The sequence below is a fragment of the Prunus avium genome, chromosome 3 (assembly GCF_965620075.1).
Source record: "Prunus avium chromosome 3, drPruAviu1.hap1.1, whole genome shotgun sequence".
NCBI lineage: Eukaryota > Viridiplantae > Streptophyta > Magnoliopsida > Rosales > Rosaceae > Prunus > Prunus avium.
In genome coordinates this window covers 26,443,595-26,461,062 of record NC_142286.1, presented here as the reverse complement: position 1 = coordinate 26,461,062, position 17,468 = coordinate 26,443,595, and the positions used below count along the sequence as shown (strand labels likewise).

Sequence of the window (17,468 nt, the reverse complement as noted above, 5' to 3'; positions counted from 1 at the left end):
TGTGAAGAGGAGAGAGAGATGAAGAGTTTTCAAGTTGTGGCGTCAAAATTGGTGGCTGGACGGAGGAGAAATCTCCGTTTGAAGTTGGATGAGCGTGCTGCCAGAGAGAGAGAGAGATGAAAAAAATCTGGGTTTTTTAAAAACTGAACTTCAAAATATTTACGGTTATGCCACTGAGCTTCCGTAGATCATAACTTCTTCGTTATAACTCCGATTTGAGCCAACTGCGTGTCTACGGACTCATCTCGACGTGCTCTACGCAACAGTACTACTAAAGTCCCAGGTTCTTTTCCAAACAAAAAGTCAACTTTTAAACCATTAAAATATTTATGAGGTAAAATTGTCTTTTACTGGAATAAATTAATAATTAAATATTAATTTAGGATCGGGTTATTACTATGTTGGGCCGTCCCATTTAATTAATCAGGTTGTGCCGTGCTGGCCCATTTATCAAAACTATTGATCCCGAATTGGCCCGAAGGCCAAGCCCACATTAAATCAGGCAGTGCTCGGGCCATGCTTGGGTTGCGACCGTGCTTGGCCCATTTAACGTGAATAATTTTTATAAAAAAAACACATGTTAGCATATCAAATTTATACAAAAAAAATATTATAATATGTTCATACCTTTCTTATAAGTAATATGGGACTAAAATTTGATGATTTATTGTAGTATTTATTTAGGGTTTTCAACTCCAATGGTCCCTAAATTTATACACAATTTGCATTTTAATCCCTCTAGGGACCTTTTTCTTATGGCAGCTACCAAATGGGCTGGGCTACCGTAAGGAGCAAACTGAAGAAAATATCCCCTATATCTGAGTTCAAATATCAGACCCCAAATGTTTCGAAATGATAGTAAAACCTTAGGAAACACCTTGGTTACCTTCACCAACAAAATAATGGCTGCTTACAGATAATTTCTTAGCGCTTATAGGTAGAATCTTAGCTTGGCATGAGGGGCTTGTGGCATGGGAGCAAAGTTGCCATGAGTTTAGCACTAAGGAGAAAATTAAGGCCCCGTTCGTTTACGTTTTAGAGGCTTATTTTCATTTTCGAAAAACAAAAACAAAGCAAAAACGTGTTCGGTGGGCAAAAACAGAAAACATTGAAAATGTTTTCATAAAATGAAACCAACTTCACGTTTACTTCTACAAAATAGAAAAAAGTTGTTTTTGTTCTCCCATAAAACAAACGCTCAAAACACTCTCTCGCTCAATCTTCTCTCCCTATCAGACCAAAAACCAAAATTCTTCTCTCCTCGCTCACCCTTCTCTTCTCTCCCCCTTTCTTGACCACTCTTCTCTCTGGCATGGCTCACTCCTCTCTACCAACAGGAACAACACCCATCTTCTCTGACCCAAAATAACACAAATCTGCAAACTAAGAAAAAAAAATACAGAGGAAGAAAGAAAAGAAAAGAAAAACATAGACAATAAGAAGAACCACCATATACCCAGCTCAACCATCACCCAATCAAACCACCACAACCATTAATTAGTGGAACTAGAGAGAGAGAGAGAGAGAGAGAGAGAGAGAGAGAGAGAGATGCGTGGGTGTATGGGATTCATGCCATGGAAGGAAGGAGGAGTGGGTGCGGCCTGGGAAGGAAAGGAAGAAGAAAAGACGAAGAAAATGAGAAAAAAGAAACGGCCTTGGGAAGGAAAGGAAGAAGAAATGAGGAAGAAAGAAGAAAAGATGAAGAAAAAGAGAAACAGCCGTGCGAAGGAAAAGAAGAAGAAAAGAGGAGGAAAGAGAGAAAAGGAGAAAAAGAAGAAAAAAAAAAAGAAAAAAAATAAGGAGATAAGATAGTTTTTTAGCTTTAATTTTTTTCATTGTTTATAATAATTTTAGCCTCTAAAAATATCAGAATTATAAAAAATACACCTAAAAAACAATTGTACTACCAAACACGTTTTCATTGTTTTTGTTTTCTGAAGATGTTTTCTAATTAATCTACCAGACGTATTTTCATTTCCTGAAAATGCAAATTTGTTTTCTTGTTTTCATTCTCTGAAAATATTCTCTGAAAACACTCTCCAAAAACGTTACCAGACGAGCCCTAAGTGTTCTTGGGGAAAGATGGGTATTAAGATAGGAGAGAAAGGATTTTGAAGAGAGGTTTGGTTGAGAAAGAAGGAAAGAAAGAAAAGGGTGGCTTGAGTGCTTTTTCCAGCAGCTTGATAGTGGTTCTGTCAAGTGTTAGAACAGCATGGCAAGAAGGAAAACTGAGGAAGGAGATTAACTAAGCACGAAAACTGTTGGTTTTGAAAGTAAGAGAGGAAGCTTGCTCTCTGATTGTGGATGATCTTTGTTGGGTAGAAAAGGCCCTATTTATAGCCTCTGGAAGCCATCTTTTTCCAAGAAACCCTAATGGCTTCCATCCCATTTTGTCAAGTCTTTCCCTTCCTTTTTCCCCTCATCCCTTCAATCATCCTATTTTGGTGAAATCTACTATGCTCCTTTGCACAAAATCAGGGATTTGGGAGCTCAAGGTCCCTTTCCTGCAACTGCCCTAGTGAAGAATTCCTATTTTCAGATATCCCTCTTCCTCTCTTCCCTTCCCTCCTTCATGGTCAGATTTGAAGAGGGAAAGAAATGGGTATACATGTTGGTTCGAAGGGTGGCTCGCACCAATATCTTTTGGTCCCTTGGATGTTTTGCTTGAAAACTTGTTCCTTCCCTCCCAGCAGCCTACGTGGTCTTCCAAGCTCTTCCGTGGCTTTGTCTTTCAGCCAAATGCTGAAGCCTTTGCTGCTTCTTACTTCTAATTGTATGGGCTTTCTAAGATGGCAAGTCAACCTACCAAACAAATGGGCTAATCTCCTCAAGTTTTGGGCTATATTGGTTAATTTTAGTGGGCCATTTTGGTTGGGCTTTTTGGTTGGGATATTTTCTCGCTTGTGCTTACCTATATTTTTGTGCCTAAGAAATGGGCCTAAGTTCTGAGTCTCCCAAGCGACCCGGAACCTCCATTTCTCAGTCCATCAATGGGCCTCATGACAACTTATTACCATCCATACCACAATCCACTCAAGCAAGCCCCGGACATTTGAGTGGCTTGGGCCCACTTAGTCTTGTAGCGTGGTTGGGTGTGACATAACAATTTCTCGTTTGGCATTGGATGTTGCTTGGCATGTTTTTTAATTATGATGCTTGACAGGATAATTATCATGGATTTATAGAACTAACGCATTTTATAATCTTAATCTCGATTCCTAGCACGACTGATTATTTATTTGGCATGGCACGCAAAGTGTGATTCGTGCATGGCGGATCTTTGCGTGCTCCAAATCGGACCTTTTCTGAATAATGCGTCATTTTGGGCCAGGAATTTATTTGGGCCCAACCACGGATTTTTTTGGGCCTCAACAATCCCTTAACTAAATTATTCGTTCAAATGGTTCCTTAACTCTTTATTATTCGGCGAACTGGTCATACCATCTAATTTTCTGTCAAATTTAATCACATGAGTATCACATTTTTGGGAGTAAATAGGCCTTTTGACAACTTAAAATAAAAATAAAAATAAGGTTAAAAATTAATACAAATTATATTTATTTTTTAAATTAATTAAAAACTATAAAGAATAAAACAACAACAACAAAATTTTTATAAAAAAACCCACCCCAGCCAACCCCACCCCATCTCATCCTCCCCTACTCCCCAACCCCTATTGCATCCTCCCCCACTCCGATCCCAACTCCCCAACCCCAACCCCTATCGCATCCTCCCCCACTCCAATCCCAACTCCCTAACCCCATCCCCTAGCCACATCCACCTCAATATACCCCAAATTTGAACCCAACACCCTCTTCACACGAACCCACTTTCTCCCATATCTCTACTTGTCTCTTTCTCTCTCTGATGGAGGGTGGGTTGAGTTGTGTCAGAGAGATCAATGGGCATGGTGATTGGGCTAGGGGCTGGGTGGTGGGAGATGGAGAACGGCTTTTTTCTTTTGATTTTTAGTTTTTAATTTATTTATTAGGGTTTTTAACTCAAATGGTCCCCAAACTTATACACGAGTTGCATTTTGGTCTCTCAACTAAATTATTCGTTCAAAAGCAGACTTGTGGATGGTTTTACCTAGGCCTGTCAATAAAGCCCAGGCCCGATGGGCTAGCCTGAACCCGGCCCGATTTTTCGATGTTTGGGCTTACCCAGCCCGAACTAATGGGCGGGCTTAGCCCGGCCCAAAGTCTAACATATAGGGCTTGGGCCTCATTTTTAAGCCCTTTAAAAGCCCGGCCCGGCCTGATTATAATTAATTATAATTATATTATATGTAGTATTGCATTGTGTGCCATAGTGTATTTTTATTTGTTGCTATATTTTGTCTTAAAGTAACTTTTTTTTTAACGAAAGAAAGTTGCTTTACCAACTTTTCTTTGTTGAAACTTGAAATGAATTAAGGCTTGTACTCATTCCAAAGGCTGACAACGACGGAGAGTGGACAGCTATAGATAAGGAAGTGCAAATGAGTTTTTCTACACAGAAGATTCAAGATAGAATGCGTGCGGCTGCGGCGTGCACACGATATTCAAAAATTTTACAGGAAAAATGAAGACAGAAGACAGAAGGGCGTTGTGTAGTCTCCATCCATCATCATAAATAAACTACTGAGATCACAACATGAACAAGCGGCACCTACATCATCTACATCTTGCGCTTCAACATTTAGTAGAAAAAGAAGTCGTGTGGATGACCTTTGTGATTCTAAAAGGTTAAACACAAGCAATTTTTCATCTAATGAATTATCACGCTATCTTGATTCACACACAGAAATGGATGATGATGAAAATAATCCTTTAAATATTTTGGTATGGTGGAAATCACATCAAAAAAATTACCCTATGCTTTCCACCAGAGCTCGTGATATTTTAACCATTCCAGTGTCTTCAGTTGGTTCTAAATCAACTTTTAGCAAAGGTGGACGTGTTATAAGTGACCATCGAGCAAGTTTGGCTCCAAATAGTGTTGAAGCGTGCATTTATGGAAGTGATTGGATTAAACAAGAAAAAAAGAAAGTCAAGAAGAAAATGATTGCACAAGATGAACAAGAATGGCCGGAGTGGTTTGTCCAAGATTCAGAATAAATATTCTCGTTTTTATTGTTCTGTAGTCTACTTCAGTTTTGTAGTCTATTTCAATTTTCAATGTATTGTTGTTATTATATAATTATGGATGAAGTTTTCAAACATAAAAAACAAATGAAGTTGAATAAAGCATAAAATAATGGCCCATTTCATAGGGCTAAATAGGCCCGAATCATTGGCCCGATCATAAGCCCGAAAATGTTAGGCCTATGGGTAGGCCCTGGACTTTGTATATTTGACATAGGGCTGGCTCGGCCCGGCCCGATCACTCCTTAGGGCTGAAAAAGCCCGTTACTAATTAGGGTCTGGGCTCACACCTCTTAGAGCACCTCCAGCGTAGGAGCCCTGCCTGGGCAAAAGGCCCCCCGCCAGCCCATTTCCCCCTCCAGCACAGGAAATCCAGCCCAGGCAAGAGCTGGGTCCCACGAGCCCAGGCAAGCCCACAGGCAAATTCAGCCCGAGCTGCTGCCTAGGCAGGATGATGCAATGCTGACGTCATAATGACGTCTGCAATGCTGACGTCATAATGACATCAGCAACCAAAAAAATTTGAAAAAAAATGGAAAAAAAACCAAAAATTCCGGAATTTTTTTAAATAAATACCTAGGCATATTCTTTATTTCCCACACCAAAAACTCTATACAAATTCATCTATTCATATCTCATATAAATAGTATTTGCCCTTGCCCTAGCCTTCCAAGGATGGAACCAACTAAGGCAAGGCTGGCACTATTCACGTGAATAGTGGCAGCCCTTGCCTTAGCCTTCATGGGTGGACATGCTTTTAGGGCAGGGTTGGCCCGGCCCGGCCCATTTTCCAAGCCTAGTTTTACCCTTACATTTGATGGACAGAATATAACGCTCAGACTAATTCGCCGAATAATAAAGAATATGTGGATCATTTGAATGAATAATTTAGTTGAGAGACCAAAATGAAAATGGTGTATAAGTTTATGGACCATTTGAGTTAATATGAAAATTTATAATTTGTTTGAAGAAATTTTCCATAAACCTTTCCAATTTCTCCGCAGTCTCTGTGAAATTAGGGTTCGATGATTAAGCTCCTTGGTTCCAATCCATCGCGTGTCAATGCCATTTTTGGGACACTACTTTACTCAACTGAGGCCCTGGCCTCCTGTTCACCCCCATTTGAAACTCTGTACCTTAGAATTTCGCGGGCTGGAAACCCTAGGGTTTCCATTGTCCCAGTGCTCGATCAGTGGGTCGAAGAAGGGAGAGACGTCAACAAATCAGAGCTCCAAAGTTTCGTCAAGATGCTCCGCAAATATCGCCGCTACAGCCACGCACTTCAGGTAAAACTAGAAACAAGAAAAAAAATTATTTACTTTATACAATTTTCTTGTATGATTTGTTTTTATAGAAAATATAATCAATGTGAAATGGAGTCAATTGTAGCATAATACAGTTCATCACAAAATCCGATGATATTAGACTTGAAAGAAAAAATTCACACGGAAGAGATTATGGTGGAAAATCAATAGCCCCAATTTATGAAAATTTTGAAGTATGAGCTAAATTTTACATATACAGTGCAGGTTGATGACATGAAAATTAATTTCTATACGAACTGCATATGCTAGGAGGGTTATGCAGCTAAAGCTGCTAATCATTTTGGGAATTTTTTAAAATCATTTTAAGCAATAGATTATATATTCTTTCCATGGAGAAGTGAATTGAATGAATGCAGTTTACATATTTAAAATATGAGCTTCATGAAAATAACACTTTGTTTCCGCATCAAATAAAATGACTCTGGCGGTTTAGCTAGAGGTTGAATTTTCATATCTATGCTTGTTCTGGTACATATGGTTGGGGAAAATGGATGAATTATTATTGGGTGGGTTACTCATTTAACGACCTTATAAGCTCTACATAGATGCATAACTTATTTCATGGGAATAAGACCAAGTCTGTTACTCTTCTCCGTTAGAACTTAGAAACTTTAAATGGTTTACACTGCTAGATTTTTTGTTCTTTTCTCATCTCTAGGGTGATTGTCATTAATATGTTTTTCAAGTGCTCATGGATTGTGTCCCATAGATGCTTTCTTATTGTGTTATTTAGTTATCAAATAATATGCTTAAATACACTCTGTTTTTCTTTCTATGATTTTCAACTACCATCATTCTTTTCTAAGACTGCTTTAGCTGCTAGAACCCACATGTTTCAGCCTGTAAAGTTCCACAAACCACCATTGAGAACGTAATAATGTATAATACAGATTCATAATAGAGTTAGTTTATTTTATGGATGCTAGTCACTGCTTGTGTGTTGATGACCATGGTAAAAGATTCAGGTTATGTGCTTTGGAATTCTTAAGCAATGTTTCGTAAAGTGATCATTAACTCAAGCCATCGCGGGTTGATAGTTTGTGTTCTGCATGTTATTTATTAGGACTTTGAAATCGTGACCGAAAAACCATAAAAGTAAAAATTGGAAGATCCTGAACGGTGTTATTTTTCAGATTTCAGAATGGATGAGTGATGCAAGGAACCATGATCTATCTCCTGGTGACATTGCGATTCGGCTAGATTTGATCTCGAAAGTTTGTGGCCTAGAACAAGCCGAGATGTATTTTAATAGCCTCCCAGACCCATTGAGAAATTTCAAAGTGTATGGTGCTCTTTTATTCTGCTCTGTAGAGCATAAATCTTTGGAAAAGGCTGAGAATCTTTTCGAGAAGATGAAGGAGTTAGGTTATTTGAAAGGACCATTGCCTTATAATGTTATGTTAACCCTCTATTCTCAGTTGGATGAACATGAAAAACTAGATATTCTGGTCAAAGAAATGGAAGAAAAAGTCATTGATTATGACAGCTCCACATTGAAGATTCAGTTGAACTTGTATGCAAACACTTCTGACATAGACAGAATGGAGAAGCTTTTAATGAAGATAGAAGCTGATCCTTTGGTCACAGTAGACTGGAATGGTTATGTTGTTGCAGCGAAAGGGTTCTTGAAAGCTGGCTTATTGGAGAAGGCATCATCAATGCTTAGGCGATCCGAGCAACTCGTTAGCAATAAAACAAGGAGACTTGCTTATGAAATCTTCCTCAGTTTATACGCTGCTATTGGGAATAAAGAGGAGGTTTATCGTATTTGGAATATGTACAAATTTATGGCGAGATTTAAAAATTCCGGCTATCTTTGTATGTTAAGTTCATTAGTGAAGCTGGATGACATTGATGGTGCTGAGATGATCGTGGAGGAATGGGAATCTGGGGCAAAGTTCTTTGACATTCGAATTCCCAACTTTCTGATCACTACTTACTGCAAGAAAGGTCTTTTGGTGAAGGCCGAATCATATATAAATAAGCTTGAAGAGAGCGGAAAGCCGCTGGATGCAAGCACATGGACTCGTTTGGCAGCCGGTTATCATATGCACGGTCAGATGGCGAAGGCAGTGGAAACAATGAGAAGGGCAATATTGGCAAGTCAACCAGGATGGGAGTTGAATCATTTAATTTTGGCTGCATGTCTTGAGTACTTGAAAGAGAAGGGAAATTTGGAATTTGCACACGAGCTTCTGAGTTTAATTAGAGAAAGGGATCATTTTTCAGAAGAATTGTGTGATAAATTAGAAAAGTATATTATTTAGTGGTGAACCTTAGAAGAGAGATGGGAAGTATCACAGGAACTTTTGAGATTATTGGCAGGAAGTGATGATCTTTCAACAGATTTGTACGACAAATTAGAAGATTGTACATATGGTGAATCTCAGGTTTTGGCCTTGATAAAGTGAAATAGGATATATTCATCGAGGGATTGATGAAGTCGAAGATGGGTAAAATTAAAGATGGAGGCGCATGGGGTGGTGGAGCTTAAAAATGTGGTAGCAGCTAAATACATATTTCAATCTGTAGAAGGTATGCTGTTCTATGACCAACACCAAAAAACGAGAGGTGAACATCCCTGCCACCCCAGTCCTTTGAATGCTGCAGATGACTTGATAGCTGCTAGTTGACCCTCAGCAAATACATTTTTCACCAAAAAGCCGAAGGAATGTTGCTCTCTTTCGTGTTATCGTTCTATTTGAGGCGGATGGAATGAACGTGTACATGAGTTCCTTCAAATAAATTTTTTGAAAGAGAGTTGGCCATCAAGAACAACGAGAAAGAGGAAATGAAGGTGTTTCTTTTTCTTTGTGTTACACAGTGCATTAATTCATTGTATTGATCTTTTGGTCTTGTCCTATGCCCTATGGTTACCCAAAACGTTCAGAGGGGGAAAAAAGAAGGAATTAACGATCTGAATTATCTATTTTTAAAAGTTTAGAGGAAATAAAAAGAAGAATATATATACCCTATTGTTAATTCTATCGTTGAAATATAATATGGAGTGGTCCCACAAGGGTGTGTATATATATATAACTATTAAGACATCTAGTTAATTGGTTCCATATTCAAGTGATTTTTTACACAAATAATTTTTGAAGAAATACCTAAAAGATGAACGATTTTGATTATTGAAATACAACATCGAGTGTGCGGAAAGGGCTCCACAAGAGAGTTATTATTTGGAATCCACTATTATAAAGCAACATTATAGGATAGCCAATCTAAAGCTGGCCCCATTGCCTATTCTCAAGCCTATTATGAGGTTTTCAAATTGAAGCAATGCATTGTTGATATGATTCTATCGATCACATTACTTATCTTTAACCAAATCCCTCCTCTTACATTCTCCAAGGTGATCAAATAAAAATATCTAAAGTTTGAATCTTTTTCAAGCAAAAAGCAAAAGTTACAGAAAGTCGTAGACAGCATGTGCAATTGATCCGATCGACATGACAAGCAAACCAGCAGCCCGAGGGCCCATGCAAGACGAAGGACACAAACCCTAATATTTATATTCAACCATCCAAAACCAAAGTTTATAGGGTTTGCCTGATTGCATGGAGAGATTAAGGTCTTCAAAAAGAGAAGCAAGTCAAAGAAGGTTAATCACAATCATTCAATCAAAGCCACACCCACTGCCATTGATGATGAGAGCAGTCATTTTCTTTGAACTTAAGCAAACGAACCCAATTAACCTAAACTCCAAAACCAAACCCCACTACACTCAAATTTGTGTCACATTCATATTTTGCGACCAGCAAAGACAAAAATAATGGGCCGGTGAGTGTGACTTCAAAAAGAAAGGAGCCGAAAAAGGAAAAAAATAATATTGAAGTAATTAACGGAGGATTTAACCCTCCTCTCAAGTCTCAACCACTTAATACATGTTCAAGTCCTTTCATGGCTAGTAAATAAAATCAAACCAAACCAATTCCCCCTTCAAAGCTGGGCCTGCAATTATATCAGCAGTCACCGACAGAGAGATTACTGGTTGGACTTTTGTTGAAGTGGTTGTTGCACCAATTGTTCTTAAATATCAAATTTTATCCCATGCCAAAATTGCTTTTTTTTAAAAGCAAGATTCACTATTATAGCCAATATAGGGCCCCAAATTATTTTTTAATAAAAACCATACATAAAATGGACTTTAGAAACACACCCAAAACATATTTTCAATATAACAAAGAGGTTTTGAAATTAAATTTTAATAATCAAAATTAAATTCAATAGGGCTAACTGTCATATTTTGGGTTTGTTTATAGAAATTAAATGGTGTATGATTTATCTCTTTTTCTTAATGTCATAGTGCTGACGTTGAGCACGCCTCACAAACTAATTGGTTAAGATGAAAAGGGTTTATCTCCTTTGATGAATTACAAATCTATGGTTAATTGCATATTTGAATTTTTACTAATAAACATTAAACAATACGTACAAAATCCTTAGATTTGTAACACTTTTTATCGATTAATTTTTAAGTGAAGCAGTTTTCTGGTGAAAAAGAGCAATCCCAAACGGAAACTTAGAGCGATGCACTAACAGTGGCCCTGCATGCATGCTATTATTTCTGGTTGTTTTAGAAGTATGGGGTATAATATATAGGTGACATGTCTTTCTCTGAAAGACAAACGTATTTGGATCCATCCCAGCTAGCAGACAGTATTTGTGATCAAGCAGGGGAAGGGATAGGATCAGAGACGTTTGTGATGTGAAGACCCGAATCTTTTAGTGTAGAGAGTATTGCTTGGCAGCAACTTGAGTGCTGATCCCTTCCCACCACCATAAGCAAAGTGGTGGTGGTGACCCTTTTGTCCACCATCCATGGGTAGATTTGTCATTACGCATTGGCCAAAGTCGTCGATGGCTTTAGAACTAGTTGACCACTTTTCTTGGAAGGGTCTCCAATATCATCATTCACCCGAAGAAAAAATTATCAGGTGTATCTGATACATAAGCGACGTACTCAACGCGGTTTTGGGTTCACGATTTGAGATTTAGGGTTTAGATGGTAATACCAAGTGAGATTCTCTTTGCAATACGTCCGTTTTTTAGCGTTAGAATGACCCTTTAAATAATCAAACTACGTTATCAAAGTTGAAGAAAATTGTGTAGAAAGTCTCTTAATAACAATACACGTCTTATAATTTGAATAAATTCTATACACTAAGTCAGCATGTTACGTGAATACACGTCTTATAATTTGAATAAATTCTATACATTAAATTAGCATGTTACGTGAAACATCGAATACACAATAATTTCTCCATTCACACCTTCCAAGTTGCTACCACTAGGTCCACCAGAAGACATGTATGTTTTGTTTTTGTGAGGGTAGTTAATGGGCGAATATGTTACATAAAAGATATGGTAGGAAAGAAAATGGCATGCCTCGTCAGGTTGTTTGGATGTGGATGTGGATGTGGATGTGGATGTGGTGTTCTAACTAGACAAACCAACACTCAATTCCGACACTCCTTCTAGAGAAACATGGTAAACAGAGCTAAGAAATTTCACCACCTCAATTGATGACTATTCTTCATGTAGACCACTTTTCTTGTTTTGGGTTGCCTCAGTCAATATGCAACCATAGTCCATACTTCCATTGGCGTCTAACGAATGAATTGCCACTATTCAAGGATTGAATATTATCAAAACCAAAAAAACCAAAACAAAAAATAACAAGGAAGGAACTATCATAGCTCGGGTTAGGAGTTTTTTTTAAATAAAAAATTTTTAAAGGGAGGTAGGTAGAATCGAGTCGAGTCGAGTCAAACCGACTAACAAGGTGCTTAAACTTAAATTTCTTTGAAAAATCTGTCGAGCTCAAGTTCAGCTTGATTAACTATGTCATCAAGCTTTAAAACCTAGCTCAACTTGGAGTAACCATATGCAATTCTCATATTATTTATTTATTTATTTATTTCTATCAATTATATCTCCTTTTCTTATTACATGGGGCCAAAGCCCAAGCAAAACCAACGAGATCTAGATCTCAATAATTTTTCTTGCTTACATGGGGCCCGGAAGCCCAAGGAAACCAACAAGAATGATTTCTCAAATTACAAAATTACAAAAATGATCAGTTAATGATGATTTTATTATTATTATTGATCAATTATTGGGAGCTGTTAGTGGCCTTTCAAAATGGTATTTCTTCACTCCTCCTCTGTCAAAAAAACACAATATGATGACTTTTTTGGACTACCAATAACAATACCCTTATATTCATCAACAGTTTTTTTTTTTTTTCTTGACATAAACAGATTAATAATCAGAGCAAAAACTGCATGGCAGATTCCTCACAACAAAACAACCAAAAGTACCAATTGGGGAATTCTGTATTGCAGAGAATCCTTTGATTTCTTTAGATTGGAAACCCTTCATTATAGCATTTCCGATCCTATACATGCTGAAAATTTACCAAGATCAAAACACATCTTGAAGCACAGTACATTCAACCGCTAACATAAAATTGGCAACTCCTCTGGTTGAATCCGCGCGCCTTTCATATTTCTTATACTCAATTTTACAGGTATACAATGAGTAGGGGATGGAGCTACAATTGTGCTCAGAACAAAAGAAGGCACAACATAAAGCAACAGAAGAGGAAAAAACATATTCTGCTGAGCGACCTATCAGCCTGCATTACATGCCTTCTAACCCTTGGACTACCGCTCCCGGCAAGATTGTACGAATTTGAATAAGTGTATAAGTTTGTCATTGAGTTACCAAAGACCCTTGCGTATACCATTTCGCCGAACATTCCAACTACTGGATTCATTGTGGTGGTGCCAACAGGGCTTTGCATCGGTAAAGCAGTGTTACTGCCTTGTTGTGGAGTGTTTAGTTGTGAACTGTAGGGAGAACTCCGATGATGGAGTTGAGGAGTAACGTATGGACTGGTGGGGGTACCGGCTGTTCGTGGTGTGTCAACCCCGCAAGGACGAAAAGGCCTTCGCGGAATGACTATACCAAGATGGGAAGCCTTGCCTTTGGAGGGCTTTGTAGGCTTTGTCGTTTGGCCCCGACCGTAGAGTGGGACTAGAGAAGATTCATTGACTTCAGCTTTGCATACAGGGCACTGCGGCTGTTTTTGCTCATCTTGGTATTCAGAGGACGGGCTCTGGAACTGAAGCCACTTGTATATGCAAGGCCAGCAGAAGAGGTGACCGCAGAGGGTGACTACTGGTTCGTGCACAGAGTCTAAGCATATGCTGCAGTCGAAGTTACCACAGGATTTGTTTTCAGAGTCTGTGACTTCATCAGAAACAGAGTTCCATTTTTCTAAGGAACATTTATCTTGTCCAATGGAGTCATTTTGAATCATAGCCTCTGGAAAGTGCTGCTCTAGGGCCATCTTAACTGATCGAGAAAGTGGTATTTCTTAGCTGCCGAAATCTGAGACATGGAAAAATAAGAACGTTAAAATATGGTCTAAAAACAAGCCTTTAATGAAGTTTAATGATATCAATGAAAAAGGCTACAGAAAGATACATCTTGGCAACAAGAAAGCATCAAAATTACACGATTAAAAGATCATTGCATCCAAATGTTTTTTTAAAAAAATAATAATTAAAATAATTCCATCATTTTATAAATAATCAGATGACTAGAGAAAAGTTAAACCAAAGAGCATATGATAGATCAGATTGAGTAGATTTATCTATTGTATGCAGTCCTTCTAGAAAGACTTAAACAAGATAAACATTTTAAATTAAAGATTAATAATTTCAATCTCTTCAAGATGCTTGATTATTAAATATGTGATCTCAGAATTTCAAGAAGACAAAACATTAAAAATACATAGGTAAGCTTGACAGAACTTGGATTAGGTGAGAATTAGGCAAAAACAAATTTGATCAATTGCAAGAAATCTGTGCTCAACTTCAAACCAGCTATTTATGGGAAACCTAACAGAAGTATTATTTCTTCCAAACCATCACCAATAAACACATCAAGTTGGAAACCATGGACTTAACCTAACATCAAATTGACAACCAGAGAGCCTCTTCTGTAGAGAAAATCCACAGAAAGGCCAAGAATAACAATATTTCAATGGTTGTGGTTGACCTGAAAAGACACTTTTTTTTTTAGGGAAACAACTTCTCCTTGTGTTCCTAATTAATTTCTAGTAGTTATTGGAAATTTGCAGCAGATTTCATGGATCTCCATTAAATTAGGGAAACAAAATCCGAGAATCAGATTCCCAGGAAATTTCAGAGCATGTAACCAGCTACACCACAAACCATCACCATGGTGGGTATTTATAACTTTCCCTAAAATTTAATATGCAGGGGACCCATCTTGAACAGAGAAACACAAGTTCATACTTCAGGGGAGCCACCAAACCAAAACCAGCAGAATGTTTTATGCAAGTTAGGCAAGAACCTCTTCGATTTCTAAGAATCTAACCCAAGATTCTCATATACGAGCAACTCGAAAAGAAACAAACTTTGCTACCCAAGAAGAGAAACCATTCAAAGAACAAGACCCACATACATGAGAATGAACAGACAGATGCATAAGGATATGAAGCAAAGAGAGACAAGTGCATACCAGGAGTATTTGAGGAGTGGGTTTTGACTATTCTTTGTGTATGAAAGCTGTGAGTGCGTAATTAAGAGCTTTGGTAACAGAGCTTCAATGGCGGAACAGAGAGAATCAGAGAGAAGAAAGGAGCGTTGGTGGGTATTGAGACGAATGAGAAAGATGAGAGGAAAGAGGCATGGGTGTGGGAGTATATATAGAGACAAAACATATTTTTTTTTTTTTTTTTTTTTTGAAGAGCCTCGCGTACGAGGAAAGAATACTCATAAAAACAAAGCAGAAGGACGAGGGGGGCGAAAAGCCTGACCTCGAGTACAACTATCGACATCAAGGGCGTCCTGAATAAAATCAGGGGGCACCTCGACCCATTCACATGGGTGCGAACAGTTAACAGCAAATTTAGCTAAACAATGAGCTACACCATTGGCCTCACGGCGAACAAAACTAAAGCAATCCCTCCGGTGATCCCGCAAGCTAGATTGAATATCTTCGATAAGCTGCCCCAAGGGGGACAAGTTTACCACGGAAGAGAGAACATCCTGGATAGTATTGAGCGAGTCACCCTCAAACCTGACCGTCTGCCCCCCCATCTTCCACCAAAACCGAACAGCCTCAAGAGCCGCCAGGCACTCAACATGTTCCGCAGAACTAGCAAATAGCACACGCTTCGCAAGGGCTGCCAGAAATCTCCCATTTTCATCCCTAATGACAATCCCAACACCCCCCCCAGTCGACCCAATGTGGAAGGACCCGTCGAAGTTGATTTTGATCGTGCCTGAAGGAGGGCAGCTCCAGCAACTTGCACCCAGAGAGGCATGACTACCCGTAGGTTGGTCATTAGCACACCGGAACTCCTCCATATATAGGAGCACAAACTGAACGAGATCATGCGGCTGTCGCTGCGTGCTACGCCATGTAACATCATTCCGGTTAGACCACAAGGCCCACATCACAACCATGGACAAAGCACGAGCATCGGACGTCAACTCACGCCAAGAGATGAAAAGCCAATCTGGTAAGGGTAAGTCAGCGTGCCCATCAGAGGAGAGAAGACCCGGGAGCAAACGCCAGACCGCCTGAGCAAACGGGCAATTCCGGAGGATATGCAAAGTTGACTCCTCCGCAGTTCCACAAACGCAGCACCCCAGATGCGGTAAAGAGACCCGCCGCTTAGCAAGAGCACAACACGTAGGAAGGATATCATGGATACCACGCCAGGTACATAATTTAATCTTTTCAGGGAGCTTTGCATTCCAAACCCACTTCCACAATTGAGTCATGCCCGAAACCGAGGAAGAAGGTGGGTCGGGGTCAGTCGACAAAGTAAGAGCCACACGGTACGCACTCTTAACAGAAAATTTTCCTTTACGGTCAAAATGCCAAAAGAGGCAGTCTGGGGGAGACCGGAGGCTTAAAGGCACCGTGAGAATCTCATCCACATCCAATGGCAGGAACAGGGATGTAAGAAGTGGCATATTCCACTGGGGTTGGCTCGCCCCACAAATGAGGCTGCTGACTTTTAGCTCTTCAAGCCCCACAACAGGAGGAGTAACCACCTCAAAGCTGGTTGGCCTAGGGAGCCAACGGTCCCCCCAAACCTTAATATCGGACCCATTACCCACACGCCACCGAGAACCACGGGTAATAACCTTCATAGCAGAGAGAATGCTACTCCAAACAAATGATGGTTTGGAACCCGGGACCGCATCCAGGAGAGAAGAGTGGGGAAAATACCTAGCCTTCAAAAGCTTGCAGATCAGAGAATCAGGGTTATGAAGGAGGCGCCACCCCTGCTTAGCAAGCATAGCAAGGTTGAACGCATAGAGACTCCTAAAACCCAACCCACCCTCGCTCTTTGGGAGACCCAACTTGCACCAACGCATCCAATGGATTTTACGCCTATCACTATGCTGACCCCACCAGAACTTTGCCATAAGTTGCTCAAGATCGGAACAAAAGTTTTTGGGTAGCAGGAAGCAACTCATAGTGTAAGTAGGAATAGCTTGGGCCACCACCTTAATTAAGATTTCCTTGCCTGCCATACTGAGAGTCTTGTCCTGCCAACCCTGCATCCTCTTCCAAACACGCTCCTTAAGGCTCTGGAAGCAAATACCTTTTGAGCGTCCCACCACCATAGGCAACCCCAGATAAAGGTCATGGTGAGAAACCCTGTTGACGCCGAGTTGCTGGGCCAAGGTCCCCTGGACGTCAATAGGGATATTTGAGCTAAACGCTACAGTACTTTTCCCACAATTAATTTTCTGTCCCGAGGCCCGTTCATATAACTCAAGGATATGTCGTAAATGGTAACAGTTAGCCGAGGTAGCCTGAGCAAAGATAAAGCTGTCATCCGCAAAGAAAAGGTGGCTGACGCTCGGCGCCCCACGACAGATGGTGATGCCCTGCAGCTCCCTACGACGCTCAGCCGTATTAAGCAGGGTAGTAAGGCCCTCCGCACAGAACA

General features: G+C 39.7%; 2 protein-coding genes across 3 annotated transcripts; one reads left to right on the top strand and one right to left on the bottom strand.

The window, feature by feature from the left end:
- The first annotated feature begins 6,098 nt into the window (after positions 1 to 6,098).
- On the top strand, positions 6,099 to 9,270 carry LOC110767866 (pentatricopeptide repeat-containing protein At2g20710, mitochondrial). 2 transcript variants are annotated; one of them, XM_021971533.2, is made up of 2 exons: positions 6,099 to 6,412; positions 7,585 to 9,270. In XM_021971533.2, exons 1-2 carry the CDS (start codon positions 6,152 to 6,154, stop codon positions 8,716 to 8,718), a joined length of 1,395 nt encoding a protein of 464 aa, XP_021827225.1. In that variant the 5' UTR covers positions 6,099 to 6,151; the 3' UTR covers positions 8,719 to 9,270. The 2 variants fall into 2 exon arrangements, with proteins under 2 accessions (XP_021827225.1, XP_088105902.1); XM_088249776.1 differs by having other exon boundaries at positions 6,273 to 6,412; positions 7,515 to 9,270.
- Positions 9,271 to 12,942: 3,672 nt separating this feature from the next.
- LOC110767847 (E3 ubiquitin-protein ligase RMA1H1) lies at positions 12,943 to 15,180 on the bottom strand. The gene is made up of 2 exons (XM_021971509.2): positions 15,014 to 15,180; positions 12,943 to 13,855 (listed from the first exon to the last, which is right to left on the bottom strand). Exon 2 carries the CDS (start codon positions 13,812 to 13,814, stop codon positions 13,026 to 13,028), a length of 789 nt encoding a protein of 262 aa, XP_021827201.1. The 5' UTR covers positions 13,815 to 13,855; positions 15,014 to 15,180; the 3' UTR covers positions 12,943 to 13,025.
- Positions 15,181 to 17,468: the final 2,288 nt, after the last annotated feature.